Source organism: Dryobates pubescens, chromosome 2, assembly GCF_014839835.1.
Source record: "Dryobates pubescens isolate bDryPub1 chromosome 2, bDryPub1.pri, whole genome shotgun sequence".
NCBI classification, from domain to species: Eukaryota; Metazoa; Chordata; class Aves; order Piciformes; family Picidae; genus Dryobates; species Dryobates pubescens.
Window position 1 is genome coordinate 33,147,378 of NC_071613.1, and position 21,551 is coordinate 33,168,928.

Below are 21,551 nucleotides of genomic sequence, written 5' to 3' on the forward strand. Positions count from 1 at the left end.
CTTTGTTCTTTCAGCAATACCAGCCCTAAGTGAAAAGTGGAAGTCATAAGCAAGTACAGCATAAAAAACCCTAGGGCCTTGCTGGTGAAAAGATTTGCTCATTAAGGCAGTGTCTCATGCTGTGCTCAGGATAGATGATGGCCCGCAGCTCAGTTACTGGAAGTTTGCAAGCGTTAAAGCAAGCATACAGGTATCTACTGAGAACACACGGTATCTGCACATAGGAAGACATTCCTTCTTCATTATTTCACTACTGCATATTCCTAGCTGGACCATGAATGCAACTTCATTCAAACAACAATGATTAGCTATGCCTTAAAAAAAAATGTAAACAGGTCTGGTTGGAATCAAGGTTTTAGGCAGGATAAAATTGGGCATAAGAAAAATCATATGCTACTGCAATCTCAATTTGGTATTTGCTTTGGCTAGTGCTTTAAAACTAAGTAGGTAATGCAGCATTTTTCTTAACAATTCTATTGTTAGACGTCTAGCCATGCACTAATGATGTGGCCCTCCCTGTGCCAATCAGTAAAGAGCATCATATTTTGTTAAGAAATTCAAGATAATCCAAGCAAGTTTTTTAAATTCAATTTATTAATAAGCATGGGGCAATCCTAGCAGCTAATAACTGGCCATACAATTATGTTAACGATCATTATGAAAAAAGCCCTAAATTAACACCTCAAATTTTGACCCCCCCCCCTTTTCAACAAATGGAAATTTTCTTTTAAAAAGAACAGAATAAAACCCATCTACATAGGTTTCTCAAGCCTTCTTCTGCAAGAAACAAATAATTCTTACATTTAAGACCAAATCTTGCATCCATTAAAGTCAACAACTTTCTGGTTAAAAAATTAATTTATTGAATGCAATCAACTTTTAAAGCTGAGAACTGTAATTAAATCAGTGGGAAGCTACCTTGGTGCCCATGGCACAGTATGAACTATCAGCAATATCTGATATTGAATGTATTAGATGATTTTTTTGGTAAACAGTATAGTTATTTGCAGTCATGTAATAAAATAGACTTTAATTGGCCCAAATGAACAATTGGAGAAAACAGAGGCACTCTTCCCTTGGCATGTCTTTAAATTTACAGAGACAAAGCTCCCAAGTACTTTCTGAAGAAAGATGAAAGGTTGAATTATTGTCTACTTACAGGAGTATTGGACTGCTCAGTTAACTTCTGCTCCCACATCCTCAAACGTCGCTCCCGTTCCTTTAATTCCTGCTCTTTAAAGCTCAGATCACGCTCCAGTTTCTTTAGTCTCTCTAAGGTTGCCTCAATTTCACATCTGCACGGAGACAATTTGTTACGTTTTGTCTTTTCCCGACAGATATAAATTGTTCATAATTCCCTCTTGAATGTTAATTAAATATGAAAGGCTGAAAAGTACAATACTAACTCAAGCAGTTAATTTAATTATTACCAAATGCAAAGCCTTTCAGAGCTTTAAGAACAACCGGCAATGTTTATACCTGAGAATAACCATAATGCCTTCAGGCTGAAGAAAAATAACATTTAAAAGGATAAAACACCATAAAGTAACAACATTTAAAAAAATAAAATCCCATCTTTTCTCTCAACACCATGAAACACGACCTTACCCATAAAGGAACTGGCAGCAGGATGATCATTACTAACACAATGTGGGCAGCCTAAGAAGCCCATTTACCTGAGTTTATAACTTGGTTATAAAATATTACTGGGACTTACAATATACAGAAGCAGTACTGAGGTGTTTTTCTCAATTACCTTTCTGTTTCTCTAGGTGAAGATATAAAAGCAGTAATATAAGCAATGACACAACCCTGCAAATTGTTACAAATATAAGCTTCTCAAATTAAAAACAGTTAATAAAAGGATTTGGTTTACTTTTCTCTGCTTCAAGCATAGATGTAAAGGGTGAAAAATAAGAAAGGCAGGAAGTGAAGGCAGTACTGTAAGAAGCTCTCTATTTCGTTGCACTGCACTTACCTCACGCCTTAACAAAGTGGTTTCTTTTGACATGCTTTCAGAGGGGCAGTATCTTTTAAACACACGAATTGAACTGCTCCTGGAAATTCTGGCTTTAACAAGTTTTGCCCTACAAATGCATGGGTGTATAAAGTACAGAAAAATAATTCTGTCACTAAATTCCAGCCACATCTTTTGCTCAGGGGATAACCAAAGAAAAAGCTACACTTTGTATCAGAGGTTGTATTAACATTTAGCAAACGGTTTCTTTGACTGTTTGGGAGACTCTGCACTGCCTGCCACCCGTGTCCTGACTTTCAAGTGTTTCCTACTCACTTTGTGGGAATAGTCCATCACAGCATTTCATATTCCTCCTAGAGAGAGAGGGCTTCTAAGGAAACAGATCCTAAGGAGAGCTCTAAAGATAGCTACTCAGACTCCACAATACCAAATCTTCTCAAACTTTCACAACATTTTCCCTTCATAAGCACACATTTTATTTTTGGGGGAGTGGTGTGTCTGTGTGTGTCTATGTGTGAAAAAAAGAGAATTATTTCTTCTTGTAGATCTCCTATCCAAGCATGGAATGATTAAGCTTTTCTCAAATACCAACCTAAAGGAGTTTGAGCTCTCATTGTGCAGAAATGCATATCCAAATACCCTATCTTAAATAAACAGAATAGTTTAAATATTTCAAATTATTTATAGCGTTCATATTTCAATAACACATCTCTCTCAGAAAGTACACTGAAATGATGCAGAGATGGAATAACTAGAAAACTCTACTACCACTTTTAATTCTACTGCAAAAATCAGCCACCTGGGGCAAGGGCATTTATCACACTTAAATCCTGCTGAGCATGCTGCTCAATGTGGTCATCAGAAAAAAATGCCCCTTACAATTGTTACGCTTCAGACTTCAAGCAAAATTCTCTCATATTTAGGCATGCAAAAGGTCAAGGCTTATCTCTGTGCTGGGTGGAAAGTGATCACCCCCCCCCAATAAAGACACAATAAGGAAACAAATCTAAAAGCACTTGACAGAAGATCAGAAAGTGACTCCTCTCCAAACATTCATTTCCCTATCATAAACCCTTTCACTCAGGAGCAACACATACTATGCTACTAACACATCTACTGTGGAAACTATAGAGCAACTGAAAGATAGTTGTAAGTGCTGCTTTTCCTAGTTTGTCTCTCAACATCACTACTACTTGTAAACAACTGTGTTAATTTTTAAAATATGCAAATTAAGTTATCTTTCAAATAACATTCTGCACTAGGTAACAATAGCTTTCTATATGTCAAAAGTCTGTTTTGTGCTGTAATTACCTCTCTTCATTAGACAGAAACATCTCACATAATAAAAGGTCAGTCTGTGAAAACAGTTGTATTCTGAAAAATAATTCCACTGTATAATAAAACTGTGTAATTAAAGAGAAAGCTACCCTACATTGCCCAGTTAATGAGTCTTACTTCATAAATGAAGCAGTTTGAAACATTATACGTGGTAGGGCATGTGAATTTGTTTTCTTCTGCAGTTTGAGTTTACTGGCTTTTCTAGAATAATCTCATTCTGCGACACCAAAGAACATACACTATATTATTAGAAACTACAGTGGGAAACAGTCACAGATTAAAAACAGTGGCTGGCATTTGTTTCTAAGTCTTGAATTACTACTGATACACTAATTTAAGTATTGCTAATAGACTATTTTAATCATTAGAACAGCCACTTCTGGGAAGAGGATGGAGGGAGAAATGCCGTTAGTATATATGACTAAATGCAGATAAATGTGATCTCTCACTGAATTGGAACATCATTACCTCAATAGTAATTTTTTTCTACTGTAATAAAAGTGACTTGCGAAAGAGCTCCAAAAAGATCACTGAATAGGAACTTAAACATAAGGCAGAACTGTGCAACTTAGTTGTAACACAGTGCCCCTGTTTGATTAAATAATAAAAATGTGAAGATACTGAATTACTTTAAGGAAATTATAGACTAGGCAAATTACAAGGAATTATTAATATAAACATCAAAAGCAGTAAATATTGTAAGTAAGGCCACATTAAAGATATGTCAAAGTGTCATTTATATTATCACCTCTGTCACTTACATATAGACTCAGCCCTTTCTCAGTTTTCACACCAGTCAGAGATGTTGAGGACTCTGGCTACTTGCTGTTACAGACGCATTTTTTGCATGTCTCTATAATAAAAGAACCTCACCTAGACTTTTTTTAAGAGTGGGGGAAAACGTAATCAAGCTTCTCTGGGCTTTGATTGCTGAGTAAGTGCAATGCCCCTGTGAAAGTGCAATATCTGGATGACTAATTTGGAGGTCCCTCAAAGGAACAAGCGTAACCTTTGTTTTTTCTAAGCCCACCCTTCTCCAGGGCTCTGATAGCCAGGCATCATTAAAATTCCCTATTTCTTGGTAATGTATTTCATTCTTTCTCTATTGCTAGTTCAAACCTCTTTGCAAATCACTATGGAATAATAATAATTTTTTTAAAAAGCCACAATAAACCAATGAGTAAAAGCAAAGGTTTTTTTCAATGCAGAAGCTAAAACACATTAAACTTTGGTACAAATGTTCTCAGAAATGGTCTTAGTCTGCTTTAGTTTATCCTTTGTGAACACAAGTTTTCATCTACTTGCATGGTTTTTGTATACTTTCCATAATTTGGCTTACCTTTCGTGAGTATCTCTGAACAGACAGAGCTTTTGTACCAAGGAAGGCAGCTGTTACTAGAATTCAGGTAAGAAGGTGCCCCCCTCGCCCAGCTTGAACAACTTTCCATACAACTTGAGTTCTATCTGCACTTGTGTTTTCATTTCTGCTTAATTTAGAAATCATCATTGCTTTCGGGCAAATCATGCTCCATCAGGAATTTGTATTTTCTCTCTCGTATTTTCTTCTCTCCCAGTTCTTTATTTTTCCAAACAAAATATGCCAAGTTTATCTTTAAAACAAATCTCCACAGCAAGAAGCTTTTTCTGTGAGGTCACTTCCAACCCAAACCGTTCTATGATTCTATGAAACTTTTGTTTCTATATGCCTTTTCATTAACACTGTGATAGCCATTCTTCATCTCAGCAATTTAGGTTCATCAAAACAAAATTTGCAAGAAATATTTAGGCTACCTGAGTCACACTCCAAGAAATGAATCAGTTTAGTAAGAGAATTTTAATGTTACCAAATGGCAACCAGCATAGCTTTTAGTTATTTGGTTTTTCCTAACAGAATTTGAGTATGTGTTCATCTTTTAAGCAATTGTTTATACTGTACAGAAGTGTGCAAGAAACCCCTCACTGGGAATATTTTTCTTCCAATCCTCCTTGTACTCTGCTACCAAAACCAACATATGATGTCCATAGTCTGCATAAATAATGATGCCTAAGAAATAAATTTCTATATTTTAAATACCCGACGTTTGTCCCAAGCCTTCGCACGCGGACTCGGGGGCACACCTATACACTATAAAAGTACATCACTGTCAAACACTTGAGAGCCGGGTACTGGCAGGGGGGGGCACTCAACAGTGCTGCGAGGTGGCGGAGCTGAGCGCGGCCTGGTCCCTGCCCCGGGTCCGGCCGGGCGACGGTGAGGCGCACGTCGGCGCTGTGGCCAGCAGGTGGCGCGCCACCGCCGCCCGAGGCCGCTGGCTGCCGCCGCGTCCGGGCGAGAGCAGCCTCGGTCCTGGCACAGGCTATTTATACTCCCGCCATGTGACCGGGGAGCGGCCCATCTCCAGCTCACTTTTTCCACTCACCCGATTAAAACCGTGCATCTTGCTTTTCCTTGGATGTCTGCGGAGGAAACGTGGGAAACCGGGTCTGATACAAACCCCATTCCCGTGTACTCTTTAACACCCTGCACCCACCCCTGCTTCAGGCTTCTCCGATCCCTGTGCTGGCTGCAGGCAGGGAATCTTTCTGTATTTCTGCTCCCAGCTTACCTGGAGCAGAGCCAACGCTTCTTAATATAGACTGAGGCAGGATCGTCTGGTAAAAATCTGCCTATGCAGATATGTTTTCAGTTTTCCAAACAGGAGGACGTACTGTGCAGAAGCAGCTTTCTAACCGACAAACAAGCTTTGGGAACAGGCTTTTGAACTTTTGGCACAGAGAGAAAATAGGCTGAAACTTCTACTGTAAAACCATGTCATGTAAGAAAGTTTTCTCAAATCTCATTTGCATTTATAAGCACTTATGAATAAAAATTACAGTCAAAGGACTATGTAGAAACAGGGCTGCCCTGGGTTTATGCTGAATGGATGGGCACCAAGTCAAGACAAGGGAGAGAATGCACAAAAATATGGCAGAACACAGACAAGACAAATGGAGGGTTGAGTTGAAATTATTTTTTTAATGCTGTTTATCTTTTTTTTTTTCCCCCAACCCCAAACTTTCTATGCAAATCACATCAAACATATGTATACCCCAGTTGTTTCACCCTCACGCTATTGACTGAAAAAGCGTTGAGTTAAAAGATATTAATCACAAAACCGTATATATCATTGTATCTAAATCAGTGTAACAATAAATACAGGGTACAGCTAAATATATTTGCTCCTGATACAAGTTTCATAACATTCTGGACAATCCTGAAAAACAGCCAAGTAAGTTACTCTCTAAAAATGCTTCAAGCACAGATATTTTCTACCAAGTATCATCCAAGTACAGTGTCTTTCTGGAAACAAAATGGCCTTAGACCATTTCAAAGAAAAACCACCTAATTTCATCTTGAGAAGAAGAAACTTACCTCCACTCTGCTTTGTTATGCAGGAATGAGTTACACTGGTCTGGAAGGTTGCTGTCATTTGACATAGATTCCAGGATTGAAATGATCTGCTTGAAAGATGGCCTTTTCTAAAGACAAAAGAAAACACAGCATTTGCATTCATATACAACTACCACTGTGTAAAAGTATCTGCAGGATTTTTTTTGGCTGAAAGACTGCAAGCGTCAGAATTTGGGATGCTGCTTTCTGAATCCAGCATCCTACAAGAGGACTGTAAATGTGTCAACAAGTTTTTTACTTTCTTCTCCCTGAATAAAAAGTTAATTGGGAAGTCACAAAAACTAGCAGACCTCAAGCCTTACCTTAGTTTTCCATACCTGCCAGTAAAACCCTTTGGTGCTCAGTAAGAGCATCAGATACTATTGGTAGCATCAAAAACTACTGATATTCTTAATTCTAAAGAATAAAGTTTTCCTCAAGCTAAGAAGGCAAATGCATCCAAAAAGAGAAGGCTGAACCCATTAGCAACTGGTAGTTATAGAGACAGCCTTTTAAAGGTAGTAACCCAAAGTCTTTTCTGTGTTAACAAGCACCAAAAATGGGTTTCTGGCTGCAGTTCCCCTCTTGCAGAAAAAGACACTTTCTGGAAAAACCTCTCACTTAGCTACCTCCAGAGCTGCCATGGAAGATGAAGAGTGAGGTTAGACGAGGATGCCTTGCACAGCAGCTGAGCTCATGTCAGCAGTGTCTGTGCTCTTCTGTCCCAAGCTCATTTACTGGACTTTCTGTTCCAGGGCTCTCCCACTGTGCTCCCTAGTCACAGAAAGCCATTAAAACTTCTCTGTATTTTCTACTTTCCCCTTAGTCCCAAAAGGAAGCTACGAAGTAGGATAACAACTGAAAAAGCCACAGTTAAATGTGTTTCTTGAGAGAGTGCTGACTGTTAGTCTGTTTGACAGACCCCAGACAACGTTGAGACAAAAGGCTGAAACAAAATGTAGATACATAATAAGGGGATGATGCACATTCTCTCTCTATCATGCCTGTAATTATACCATTTCTGCTAAAATTACAGATGCCGCAATTAAAACGTGCATTTTAATTTGGGAGCACAAAAACAATTAGGAACAATGCTGAGGTGTCTCTCCCTGGGAGATCCAAGTGATTTCCACATTATAAAAGAAAGACATTTTCTTTATTTTAAATGTCAAATAGCATGAAGAAATGTCAAATGCATAACAAAAAAAGAGACAAGCTCTCTTATACTGTAATGCTGTGCTATTTGGCTGTAAATGTGGGCTCTGTCTGTCATTTTTTGGTCCATCTCCATGACTTCATGCAGTGGGCAGCTGGATGAGCTATGCAGATTTCCTTTGCAACAGACAGCTCATGCCCCAGCCACCACACACTCACACAATATGGCCCCCAGCCTAGCATCCATGGAGCAACACAGCAGCAGGAACCTATTCAGCAGAACATTTCTTGCACTTGTTGATCTAGTCCCAGCGTGAACACTCAAGAGGGTTTCCCTGTATTTACAGGGGGGCTGAGGGAGGTAGCAGTCCTTACTCTACAGGCATGATGCTGCTAGACCTGCCACAGCTGATCAGAACCTCTGAACACATCCTGGAAGGGCATGATCCTCCCCCATCAGGGATTGTGCTATGCTGGGAGTAGAGAGCACGGAATTCATCCCTGCTACCAACCAGGATGGACAACTCTGGTGCAGTTTTGGGGCAATCTTCTGACAGCTGCCACACTCTTCTTGCTATAGCTGCATCTCGTGTAACCACTTTAGGGATGTGAACTGTTGACATTATTCAAGAGCTTCCCAAATGAAGAATAAACTGTCAGACAGGAGATACAGGTCCACACCAGTACACCAGAGTTACTGTTACTGCTACATACTGTCCAACAGACTGGCTGGTGTGTAATGTGCCTGTACTAAACCAATTCCATTTGCAGGAAGAGATGAAGGGAAAACATTGTCATGCTGCATTAATTGCAATATTTTATGGCTTTACTGGGTGTACCTGCATTAGCAGTGGGATCAGACTAGACGATTTCCAGAGGTGCCTTCCAACCTCTGCCATTCTATGACTTACAAAACAATTCTGTGAGTTTTGCTTGCTCCTTCTTCCTCAGGGGCATAATGGGAAGTACAAGGTAGGGATGACACAAAGTGAGCACAGTCAACACTAACTACTACCAAGCTAAGTAAGAGATGACAGAGAACAGGGGTTTTACAAAGGGTGGGTGAAAGCACCAACTGACCATTTTGGGAGGAGCAGCAACACACACAATTTGGGTCCTACATTGCAGGCAAAGGAGCTGTTGAGTTACACAGCTACAGCTGCAATAAAGGCAGAGTCACATAGTACTGACAAAGCTTGTGCACCTCTGGTTGTTCAGTTTCTGTGAACAGCCACTAGCCAGATTTATAGGTACCAGCTTTGCCTGGAGGTAAAGCTGATATGAAGACACAAGCATACACTACCATGTGGGTTTTGCTGGTTTCTTCCCCCTAGGCAAGGATAATTTCAGATTTAATAAATGCATTCTAAATGCAGACTCATACCTTGCTTAAAACTGGCAAGAAGTGACTGTTGAAACTGGAAACTCAAGCTAAGCCTTTGTTTGTTTGTTTTAATGTATTTTTGGTAGATGACTGCTTAGCACTTTCTATAAAGTCAGGCATCTCAAGTCATTCCTAATATCACATTCTTAAAATATCAAGGCATGAGTCGTCTTTGACAATTGTTTCCCTTTATATCTGCGATGTCTCATACAAAAATCTTTAGAAAATATGCCCCTCTAGAAATAATTCTAGCTAGAATTTTCACTGTTTCCTTCCACTCAATATTTCTTACTAAAGAGATTTGCAGAAACCCAGGATATTTAATCCACATGGATTTTTTGCTGCTTCTCTGTTCCAAGGGTACTGATTTCTGTTAAAATATTCAGTAATTTATAAATATTTTTGACATTAAAGTGGGGATAAACTAAAGGGACAAATGAAATGAGAAAGAACTACTCACCTGTGTTTCAAAAGCAAATATCCCCAGTAGACAACAGCATCAATGATGAGCAACCTTGTTTGTACAATTATCTAGTACCCATGCAAAAGTACCTTGTTTGGTAGGGATTTTAACATGTGAAAGTAGTTATTTAAGATACTTAGTTACCACAGAGATTGTTCTTTAATAATTACTGATTTAAAAGAATTAATAATTAACATTTTAGTAGAATGCTCTGAACTCACCAGGATTTGTTTCGACTAGCACAGTTTAAACTGTATAAAGACTACCTTTACAAATATCTTATGAAGCAATGCACTACTGACATTTTTCTCCACATGAGAAGAAATTTGTAAGAATTCAAAGCAAAAGCAGTAACTCTGGCCATTCCCATGAGGAAGTTATGGTATGAACAGTGTCTGACACACCAACTGCCCTGCAGCAACTCTCCAAGTGTATTCCTTAGCTCCATGGTAAACTCACCTCTCTCTCTCTCCTGAGGGGTAAGAATCCTAACCTCATGCTTTCTGCAGGCTAAAAGTATGCACATTAGCAATTGCTTTTGAGCAGCTGACATCCTCAAGCTCACCCCTGCTTGACCTTCAGTAACTTGCTCATGCATCAACTATCCGATTTGCTAAAGCTAATCCTGGCAAAAAGAGAACATTACACAGAGCAGTATTTTAGAGGAGCGTGCTCCATCTTTTGGCTCATGCAGGCCACACAGCCTTTATCAAGGCATTTGGAGAGCTGTAAGTAGCGATCCTTTCCCAACACGTGACTGAATAAGTCACATGCCCAAACTGTGGCCAGAGATTACTCCATTTCAGTCATGTGCACAAAGCATTTATAATTGCCTAACAGAAAAGAAGCTGCATGAAAAAAGAGCAAAAAGCAGACTGTCAGAAAAATCCATCTAACGTGAGAGCCATTCTTTGCCCACATGAGAGATGCCTCTGGGAGTAATGCTCCTAGGAATCAGCCCACAGCTACCTAGCTGAATTACTTGGGCAGACAGAACTCAGCCTGATGGATAAGGCATCTTTCTTTTATGACATGCGGATCCCTCCCTCTCCTTAAAAACAGCAATAGCCTTCTGGACACTTACATATATGTGGCTAAAGCAAACCAGAGAGTGAGTTGATCTAGTCTGTCCTTCAATAACAGAAAAGAATCTCCAACAATTCTTACTCTGTGGCATTTGGTAGTGATGCTTCTGCTTTGGAGTAGTTATTAAAGATACATAGTTACAACTGGAAAGTGCCCTTCAGTAATGACAGACTCAGAACTTAAAACAGTCTACTTGTAGATTCAAAGACTCAAAGAATTTTTCTTCCCTTCCTTCTGTGGAAAGGATAAAGATGAAGATATTAGGGAAATGGCACGTAAATGGGTGTTCATGTGGAAACCACAGAGATCATCAATTCTGTGGGAAAGCAAGTTCTGCCAAAAAAAAGAGGAAACCAAGAGGGCAAATCCCTTTTCTCATATTGCTCTTCACTATTCTCTGCTGATAACAAATTCCAGCTTTAGGGCACCTAAGCACCGTAATTCACCTTGGGAAAGTTCTTGTTGCTGCCTTGACTTGAGAAAAGGAGCATCATTTCCTTTCCTGACCCACCCTTCTCCCTTCATAGGCAAGGAAACAGATGCTACTATTTGGTAATAAAGCTGGTACGTCCACAGGCTCTTTCCAGCCACTTTTATGTATAACAGGGTGGTAGTACAGTCAGTTTAAAGAAGGTAACTCTCATAATCTACAAAAGCAAACTATCTTTAATTTCTGTTTTGGCAAATTCCCATAGGGACAGATTAATAATGACAGTGGTTTAGCCCTTTAACTCCATTCTCAAGGTTAAACAGTATATTACAATAATTCTATTGTTATATCATTACAGTATAATCATTACAAAGCCTATCATTCAAAGTCCTAAGGGTAAAAACTAGGAAAGGTTTAAGATTAATTTTGAATGTGCTACTGCTGTTCCTACACACATTTTATGGATTAACTTATTCTTTACATGTTTTCAACACAAGGAAGTCATCAAAGTTGGACCTTGAAATAGGCATTTCATATGTGATGCTCACATACATCCAAGAATGATTAGCTATTGACTACTGAAGAAAAAAAAAAAGGTCAATTTTTCACCTTCTTCAAAATGGCTAAATTCTTGCCATCTCACCCTGTTTACAGGCATTGTCTTGAGTAGTCAGGTAGGTCAGTAGCATAATAACTCTTGATTAAAAGGGATAGAGACATTTAGGAACAAATATGTAATCACATTAAAAGAAAAGACAGCCTCAGCTACATTTGTGAAGAAACATCTGTACCAGCATGCAACAATAGCATTAGATGGGATTTGTCCCCAGAATAAGGCAGGAGGTGGTGGTGTAGATATCAAACACAAATTAAAGTACCTTTGAATCAGCATCCCAACACTGGTGCATTAGTTCTGCAAAACTTCTGGGACAACTGCTTGGAATGGTTAATCTCTAAAGGACAGAGAACATACCAGTTATTGGAAGCATTTTCCTTTAAGCTGCTACTAACAGATTTCCTAGAAAAGCAATGCAATTAAAAAAAGTAAACCCACTCTTCTTTCTTTTAAATGCATACTGAGGATTGACATATTAAAATGAAAAATCAAAACTACTAACACTAGCAAGACATACCAATTAATTAATAGACCTATAAAGAAGGAATGGAACAAATGCACAAATGGAGTTGCTTAAGAAAACTCAGAGACGAGGAAGTGAAAACAAGGCAAACAACTTTTAATACTAAAACACAATAGTTTGTGGAGGTATCTGCATGATAGGTATAATACACATTCTGCCTTAATTTCTCCCACACAGAGGATCCAGCTGTACAATATTATATTTACTTCTGATACAGCAAATGGATGAAATATAGGTAACATTAAGTGAGTTAAAAAGAGTTAAGTGAAGCTTAACACAAGAGATGTTTCATGAGCCTGTGGTCAGCAGGATTAATGAGGACATGCAGATCTCAGAGAGCACTCACAGAGCACAGTGAACCCATATAAATATTTCCTGATGACTGAAGACAAGGAGTTGCTGGTTATAGCCAGGACCACTGACTACAGAAAATTTGTTTGAAGCTTATTTGGTTTCTCTTGCCGAGAGTTTTAAACTACTGAAACACTCCCTCAGTCAGTCTTCGAGGACTTTTAGTTTAAAGAATCTGCCTTAATAATGGACTGCCTAAAAGCAAATCCATTCTCATATACACCCACCTAGACACCAAAGCCTCTCTGGTTGAGATTAAATGTGCATCTCAACAACATTACATATGCCTGTGCTACTGCTTCTACTGACTTCAGATGTTTCATACTAAATTTTAAAAAATAGGTAGGTAAACCCCCAGCTTCTCAGTGAAAATGGGTCCAAATAAAGGAGAAGTCAAGCTGGAAAGAGGGTTCCCTGTCCTGTAACAGGTGAGGTGTTACAGATATTACAGGTATCACAGTCCTATTCAGATCAGCCTGCCAGGAAGACCCTCTGATCTGTCCTACTCCTGGCATTTCAGAAGCAAAGCAGAACAAGTTATGTCAAACTGTACCATTACATTACTGTAATGTGACCTATGAAAAGCCCTAAAAGCCACAGCAGCCAAAGTAAGAGTTAACAAATTCTGCTGCACAAGCATTTGAACACCATGAATCCTGGAAACATCAGATACAGAGCCAGGCCACTGCAGCAGTATAATTATTAAAATAATGTAATATTTTAAGGTGCAAATCTTTCTGTGCAGGAAATACACAAAAATTTGTACAATGCATAAACAAATTGTACTGGTGCTTGATCTCTAGTTGAGTCATTAGCCTAAAAATACACTGGCTAGTCTTGCTACAGTATTTGTTTGTAACCCTCACTGTTCCAGGAGATGGAAAATCAGTTGCACTCAGCACTTACAGGTGTCTCACTTGTGCAGACTGTTACCTGTCATGTATCATAGAAGTAGCAGGTCCAAGAGAGTCGTATTTTGATAAAGATAACATTTCTCAGTGGTAATTTATTATGATATCACAGCTAGAGTAATCTGAACTCTCACGTTTTTTCTTTTCTGGAGTGAAACATCTATGCCTATGTAGAAACTCCACCAGACTAACATAGCATTGTGAAATTATGGGAGTTGTAAAAGACCCATACAGAATCATTAAAATCCACTTCATTTGTTGGGCACAAGCTTTGCAAAGGGGGACTTTTCCCCCTATGCAATTAGGCTTTGCCTTCAGTTTCACTCTGATTTCAACAAGAGCCTCGCAGCGCAAAAAATCAAGGGCACGCTCAACAGTGATTCAATTCTGTGGTGAACTGGAACCATGCAACATCACTGATGTCAACAGATTGAACTGTGAGCAGAATCTGAGCCCCACACTTGCTCTGGGACATAGAAATTATGAAGAATTGTAGCTTACAAGGCTTATGCTGACCATGTTCCTAAGTCATGGACAGCAAAAATAAAAATTATGTAAGTAAGTGTTAATGCCCTCTAAGCTCCCTGGCAACCTTCCAGAGAAGATGGTAGCAACAGGCTAGTGGTATCTGTCAGAAAAGCATCTGTCTCTGAAAATGCCACCCCTTAGTTTTCTTCTGCCGTGAATAAAACGGTCATCATGTCCACAGTTTGTTTATACTGTACTTCAGACAGTTTCTTGCTCTGGAAAACTACAGAGGAAAGTGTTGTACCTTCCAACATCTTCCAGTGATTGTCTACATCTCTTTACAACACTCCCAATGCCACTCTGTACCCCTTACATAAATCTGTACATGGTAGGTATAGGAAAAAAATACTGTCGGTGGAAGGCTTTGTGGTTCCTCCTTCAAACTGATGTATGAGGCTTTTCATAAACTGCAAGAGTCTCCTTGTGCCTTCTGCTCTGATAAAGACCACAGAAGACCACAGTCTTAATCTTCACACTGTTAGTGTAGCATTTCCATCTAATTGCTGTATCATAGAATCACTCACTGGAATTAATCCAGTCCTCAAATAGAAGGAAAAAAAAGAGACAGAGTAAAAAAACCACCAACAAAAAAAAATTAACCTAAGAGGAGGAAACCTAACTCCTCTGTTTAACTCTGAAGCATTTTGAGAAACAGTTTATGTAGAATAATAGGAATCTGTATTGTACAGCCACTACCTCGCCATTGTAATGTTTCCCAAGCTTCCACTGTGTCTAGATAGAGGAGGTTTCATCTTTGTGAAGGATTTCCATGCTTGTCTGTGTGTGGTACAGTCGCAACTTTAAATGTTTTTTATATGTAGTTACTGTCTTTGATATCAAGGGACTATGTGTTCAGATATATGCTCACATGTCCAACTAACTGAAAGCCTCAATTTGTGAGAAGAAGAAAAGCGAGGCTGGGGACACTGTACAAACGGTGTTTACACCACTGAAGTGCTTTTGAAATGGAAAGACTCTGCATGAGGAGGCTTGCAGCTATGCCACAGCCTTGCCGATACCAGTGAGGAGCTCATCTTCAATGTAGTGTTGAACGTAGGTGGCAAAACTGTAATTTCTCTCTTTTTTTAAAACTATTTTTTCTTCTTTTATTTTTGAAATTTTCATCTAAGCGGCAGTTTCTTGTACTATAGTGACTCCTGCTGGGAGAGTTAAGTTGAAGTAGCTGAAGGTCTCTTACAGATATATCAACTCCCGGCCAGTAAAAAGATGTCCTAAACGCAGGAGATGGAGTTAAACTGTTCCCCTACCTTGGACGCAATGGCTTCTTTCATCACTAAGAACAAACCCCTAGGTTTTACAATTGAGACTGAGAAACTAGTACAGTACTTGTACAATTTTTGATCTACAGCATCACGACGTGAAGCTGCAACAATTAGATGTAAAGGGTCCATTCATGAGGAATAACATCACTTTGACCCTTTGTGTTAGCTCCTACTGCTAATCTTTCCATACGCGTGAACTTACTTTCAATTTGAAGAAGATGAAAAAGTCTTTTGCAAAACCCCAATACTGTTTTCTGATCTATGTACCTGAATGTAGAAACGTAGTCTTACCTCGTTTTTTTCCACTACAAGCCAAGCGACTTGTAATCCTTCCAAGCCTTTAAAGGGGACCTCCCTTGTTAGCATCTCCCAGAGAACCTGGAACAGAAAAAAAGAAAAGAATTTTTATTTCTGTACTTTGTATTTTAAATACATTATTAAACCTTGATACAGCACTATTCTGTATCCAATTATCAGGCAACCAGTTTCCATTTGCAGGAACTTGGACCAGTGTTTGTGTGCAAGATCCTCTCACTAAATTAATTTGAAGGTTTCTGCTTTTTCCTCTACAGAAAACCCAGATGAAAAACTGGATTGTGTGGGGTCCAACGTCTGCAGTTTTCTGAGAGTCATAGAAAATGCTTTTTACTTTCTTAGTACGCTACATAGCTCACATTTAGCACTTGAGACTTGGGAAGACAATGAACTCCTCCTCTGCTTCTCAGTCCCAACTAGACATATCTTTACTTTGTAGACATTTTGCATTTAAAAATATTTCTATACGATTGCATATACTGTTTCCCAGTAGTCAAGATACAAGCCAAAAGGTATCTTACTCATATGAAAATGTTAAATAGAATTTTGCAAGCAAAACTGTAAGTGCTTATCTCCAAGTATGTGATTATATTAAACAGTATACAACAGATAGAAAATTACTCTCTTGTTTTCAATCTCTTACAGTCGCACTTTCAGACAGTAAAAGATCTCCTGATCTCATGTGCTCTTAGCATTTTGGTAGCACAGTACCCCAGAATCTAAGCTACTCTGTAGAAAAAGAGTTTGGCATCACCAAAAAGGCTTCAAGTCAGTGCATCCAACTTGCTTTTCTGCCATTGGGACTACATATTGGAGTTTAACCAAATTGACAGGCACTTTGTACCTTCACCTGTGAACATTTATTTTTTTGTGATTGGCACCTCCTATACATATCCTGTTACAAATATCCACATACAAACTTTTTCTGCTGTTCATATACCAACAAAGTCCTATCATTTACATAGGATCTGATGTAATGCGTTAAGATCCTTAGACAAGTCTCTACACCCTCACTATTTTGGTTAGTACCCAGCTTACTCCAGCTACATCATTTTGAATGGATTTTGGCCAGCTATCAAGGTAATTAGAAGGAAAATGCAAGAATACTGGCAGATGCTTCTCAAGCAGAAAAAAATGCAGCAGAGTTGGACCTTTAATCAAGGTCCTTTAATCAATAGACCTATTTAAATAATTCTGCCTGAGTCAGAAAACTCATTAGTAAAGGTAAGGGTATCTTGGAAAAGTAAAGTAAAAGAGTTTTCCCCATATATTTCTTATGTGAGGGGAAACTGCCATCATAAGAGGTATTTAGCTCTCCTGTTTGCCTGAATTAATTCCTTTGGGGGGGGGTGGGGGGGGAACAACCAACAAAACAGGCACCCCAATTTGTAATTCTAATTATCATCTCTCTACTGGTAGTGAAGGACATTTAACTAGGAGAGAAGGAAAAAATTAGCAGTGCTATATACTTCAGACAAAAAGATCAGTGTACAAAACACTCAGACTCTGGACCAAATCAAACATGCAGTTGAGCAGCCTTGCAGAACCACCTCATCTGTATGGCTGTACTAGGAAACCAGAGGGAAGAAACTCAAGTTTGCACATCAGATAGAACAGTATCTAAATACATCTGCCAAGTAAAGAACATTATGAAACATGTAAAATGTATCCAAGAGCCTTGAGCAGGAAAATTATACTGCTCTGCTACCTTTCTTTCAGAAGACCGTAAATTGTAAGGATGGTCTTGTTTCATTCATGCACATAAGTCTGTGCAGAACATTTTCCACTGAGTTCCTATCATGATGCTTTTAGTATTTATTTCCACTGTCTGTACAGATCACTGCCTTCCTAAACCAGCAGTGCTACCTTAAAACACTTCAAGACTGCACATAGTTCAAGATAAAAACAGCAATCTGACACAATATGAACAATTTTTCTTAATGTCTTATTTTTACTAATAGTAAAAGAAGTAGAAGATATTGTAGTGTTGTGCCAGGAATCCTGGTATTTATTTACAGAGTTTTAGAAAATGTTCAAACAATGCAATTTCATGTTCAGGCCAATGGTGTTGACAAAGCCTCAACCTCATTTCATGACTTAGCTACCCTGAATCATCAGCTACAATGACACATTACCAGTCTTCTAAAAAGCAGTAAATAGGTATCCTCTACAATTCCTCTTTGTCTCTTTCTGTCCCCAAGGTCATTCAGCAGCAGAAAAAAAGCACATCAACCTGACCTACTCCAGCCTCTCTATTGTGAGAGACACTGTTCATTTCCAGAACTGCCTCTCTCAAGCCCACGTCATATGCAATCATTCTATCTTCTATTTCTGTTGTAATTTAATCGAGACTGGCATGGTTCACTTCCCCTCCCATCTCTGATGGTGAGTATCACCTGCTTTCCCGATCACATCACATCTCTGTCATTGAGCAGCAGGGGCTTACTGAGAAATAGTCACACTAGACACAATGATGGAAAACAAAGCAAGTCCATTTAATGTAGTGGTTTGTAAGCTGTGCCCTCTGAGAACATTCAGCTCTTCTTTGCATACAAAGAAACAAAAGGAGAGCCAAATGCATGCATGTTAATCCTACACATGGTTTATATGGTCTTCAGAAAAAGCTCATACACTTGCTTCTGTCAGAGCAGCTGTGCATTTCAATTCCTATCCTCTCAACTATGGGACAACAACAAAAAGGAAAAAAGAACCCAAAACAAACCTCCTGCATGTCTACCCCAGGTCAAAGCCAACAAAGATTCAAAGTGTCATACAGGATAGGGAATATCCAAATGAGTCATTTGAGAAAAACCAAACGCTCTGAATATCTTCACTGAAAGAAATGGTTTTGCTTGGTAGAAAAGGTGATCCAGAGATGAGAGTAGGAATCACAATTAGCAGAAGTAAAGCATGAGCACTCTTGTACTGTCCTTAGGTCAGTCTTCTCTGCATTGATCCAAGTGGAAGTTAAACATCTCATAATTCTTTCCAGAAAGAGTAAGGGATAACCCCAGGAGCTGGCCAACATTCCCGCTATAAATAGCGTCTGTTGTCATAGCTAAAGCACTGTACAAACTATTGCTAGGCTCATAAGAGCAGCTACATTTAATGGCAGTCTCTCTGCTACCTATAGCAAATTAAGTTTTACTTTTTTGTTCTCGTCATTCTTAAACTAATTCAGCTACACTGTATGAGCTTTCTGTGATTAAAAACATTTATACTGATGCACACACACTGAACTACACTGCAAACTATTTTGTAAGGATAACACATTCTAAGCATGTATCTTCATGATTTCAAAACAGCTTTAGAATGAATATTGTGTCATTCTACACACACTTCTTTATCTGGAAGAAAAGCAAGGATCCATTTTTGAGCAACACAAACAATGACATGAAAGTCAGTTTCTGGGTTGATCACTTGTAACACTTGTTATCTGTTGTTTAGAGTACAGATTTAGAAATGGATTAGAAAAGAGAATCACAGCATGGCAGAAGGAAAGTGCATGATCCATCTTTGTGTTGTCATAAATCTCTTGGAACGTTTAACTTTAGCATTTCATGGCAGTGTTACATATTATCTTGAAGAGAATATATAGACCTGTTTAACCATCCATGAAGAGTAGGACAAACCAATCTGAACACTAGCTATAAACACATAGGCATTTGTTCACAAAGAGGAAAATTCATTTCAGCTGAGGGCCAGCTCAGACCTTTAAGGTTGCAGAAAGACTTTGACACTTCATGGAAAAAAGTTCCTGGCAGAATATTTAAAATCACAGATTGGTTCATAGAAAGAAAAGCAAGTCAAGAGAAAAAAAAAAAAAAAAGGAAAAAAAAAGGCAGAAAAGAAAACCACAGGGAAGGCGACAAATATTGCAAATGGAATATCTATTCCTAGCGTCTTACTAGTTTACATTTGAAAGGATTCTGTTCTTTGTTAACAGGACTTTAACTGAAGAAAATCAGATTTGTCTCTCTTAACACAAAAGCTGCTGGCAAATGTTACACTTTGAAAAGGGATTCTTTAAAATTTGTTTTTACAGGTGATAATAATTTGAAGAGACAAAAATATCCTTTCTAAGATTTTTTGTTTTCAGTCTCTCAACTAATTCTCTGTAAGCCTAACGCTATAGGGAGATTTTAACTTTCAATATTATATTTGGACAATTTCTTACTGGTGTAACCCCATTATGTCAGCAATTTCATCAATGGAGACTTTGAGCCACTGCCATTCTTCATTTCTCCTCCTGCATCTCCTCTAAAAACAAGGCTGTTCTGAGACTGGAGTTACAAAAAAGATTAATTCATTCCCAAGTGCTTATGAATTCATAAGCTTCCACCCACAATAAAAGACATCATCTCAAAACCAATATATTAAAAAATGAGGGTCAAGTATTATTAGGCATACTAAGGTGGCACTATAGATCCATAACCATATTAAAATATTCTAATAACATTAAACTGTTTTCATCCAGAGAGTAGTTGAGTTTTACCTCAAAGCACAGAGCTGTTAAAGGAGCTTTATTTTTTAGACAAAGAAAAATAAACTATGTGCAACATACTGTTCCCAAGGCTCTGGTAATACCTGACATGATAAAATATTACATAATTTCTTACCTTCTCCCAATTCTAGAATGTTACTGAAAGTCGATTTACACCAAGATGACTATGTGAGCAGTTTGAGCTATTAAGACCATGTTTGGAATTTCTCCTCTAATATTTTTGCTTTGTTTTGAAACTGGAATGTTTCCCTTCAGTGAACAAGTGATTGCTTCCAGTAACAGTTTACACTAACATTTACATTTGTTAGCTTGTGTTCTCTGATGCTTGTGACTTAGTTCAGTTAAGCAAGCAAGGATTTTAAATCTGCCAATGTAGGCTTCCCTCCCGCACCCCCTTTGCAAACCTTTGGCTTTTCATTTGTAAATGATGCCACATCATCTCTCTGTTATCTTCCACTGGGACATCAGTTTAGCTATGTATGGCCATAAATGCTAGCTTACTCTTACTCCCTCACTTATATATCCTCCCAGCTCTAACAGAAAGAGGCAGTACTTGACAGATATTGAAAGAATTTGTCATTCTGCCACTCACCGTTGAATACAACAGCAAAAATGGTTAATACACATGTATGCATGGAAACTACAACCCCACTTCCTTTCCTTTTTCCTCCAAAGTATTTATTACTGTTCTCTGTCACAGAACAGCTATGAGACTAGACACACAATCGGTCTGACCACTAGGTCTTTTTCTAGCCTATTTTGTATTGCACAGCAAAACCAAGTTAAACTGTGGACAGAGTGAAGTAATTCACATTACTGTACCCACAAACCTGACATTCTGATGAACTATAACTGATTGTTTCCTCTTCAGAAAAATGGCAAAGCCATGATGGCCTTTTTCTATACTCTCAGATAGAGCCTCTACCTCCTCCACAAGAGGTACAATCTCTGTTCTCACAACAAATGATAGAAGGGTCTTTTAAGCAATTAAGCATGGAGAAGTAGCATACTTTTTAATATCAAATCAGTGACAGTTCATTTAATGGAAAGTGGAATGCTAATCAGTTAATCTTTACACAACCTTAGCCATACAACCTTTTTCTCTTCTTTCCACTAAAACACACAAGTAGAGGTTCATGACAAAGATCATTCAGTGGCTCCAGCAAGCCTGTGGATGTATGCTGAATACTTGTGGTAAAGCATGCACTTCCTAAACTGGCATGCTGCTAATCTAATCTGACAAAGGTCTTACTAAA

General features: G+C 38.6%; 1 protein-coding gene across 8 annotated transcripts in view; it reads right to left on the reverse strand.

The window, feature by feature from the left end:
• Positions 1 to 21,551, reverse strand: part of MAP3K20 (mitogen-activated protein kinase kinase kinase 20) — an 87,382-nt gene that overhangs the window by 31,104 nt on the left and 34,727 nt on the right. For all 8 annotated transcript variants that reach the window (XR_008462932.1, XR_008462931.1, XM_054174408.1 and 5 more), the window contains 4 exons: positions 15,768 to 15,854; positions 12,143 to 12,217; positions 6,729 to 6,835; positions 1,160 to 1,295 (listed from right to left, as the gene is read on the reverse strand). Coding sequence is in view for 6 of the 8 variants with exons in the window: in XM_054174408.1 (XP_054030383.1) it covers positions 1,160 to 1,295; positions 6,729 to 6,835; positions 12,143 to 12,217; positions 15,768 to 15,854 (405 nt within the window). In the remaining 2 variants the exon portion in view is untranslated. The remainder of the gene's footprint in view (positions 1 to 1,159; positions 1,296 to 6,728; positions 6,836 to 12,142; positions 12,218 to 15,767; positions 15,855 to 21,551) is intronic.